Source organism: Saprolegnia diclina (genome assembly GCF_000281045.1).
Source record: "Saprolegnia diclina VS20 unplaced genomic scaffold supercont1.284, whole genome shotgun sequence".
Lineage (NCBI taxonomy): Eukaryota > Oomycota > Saprolegniomycetes > Saprolegniales > Saprolegniaceae > Saprolegnia > Saprolegnia diclina.
Window position 1 is genome coordinate 3,474 of NW_008246351.1, and position 552 is coordinate 4,025.

General features: G+C 60.0%; 1 protein-coding gene across 1 annotated transcript; it reads left to right on the top strand.

Moving 5' to 3' along the window:
* Window positions 1-122: 122 nt before the first annotated feature.
* SDRG_17351 (hypothetical protein) lies at window positions 123-539 on the top strand (the record flags this gene model as incomplete). Its single annotated transcript, XM_008623592.1, has 1 exon — window positions 123-539. A coding segment is annotated over one exon (417 nt), but the record flags the coding sequence as incomplete, so codon positions are not given.
* Window positions 540-552: the final 13 nt, after the last annotated feature.

Here is a 552-nt window from a genome sequence, read left to right on the forward strand (position 1 = left end):
CGCTGGTGCTATGTGCGACGACGGACGGCATTTTGCTCAACTTTGCGCTCCTCGACACGAACGAAACCGAGTTCCCGTACCTCGTGGCGCCGGCGTCGCTGCCGCCACCTGTCTACGCGACGATGGAGATGACCGCCACCTCGAACGTCGACTCGCCGCGCAAGGTTTCGTTTGAAGTGTCGGCGGCGGCCCCGGCCTTCAGCTTTGAGCCGACACCGACGGAGTCGACGACGTTTGGTCAAGACACGGACAATGTCTTCAACGACGAGAGCGACGACGACGACGAAGACGACGAAGAAGCGCGACTGGAAGAGCGCGAGAACGCGGTGAACGCCTTTGACAGTGTGGACACTGCTGACGCCGGCGAGATTGATGTTGCGGACTTTCCCAAGATCTTTGAGGCACTCGGCACGGTCTATTCGGAAGACGAGCACGCGCGGACGATTCAAAAGCTCGCAAACGACGGCCGGATTGCCAAGACAGACTTTGTCGAGTGGTATTTGCACTGGATTTTCGACGAAGCCGCTTCCGAGTCGGACGTCTCGGACGCGG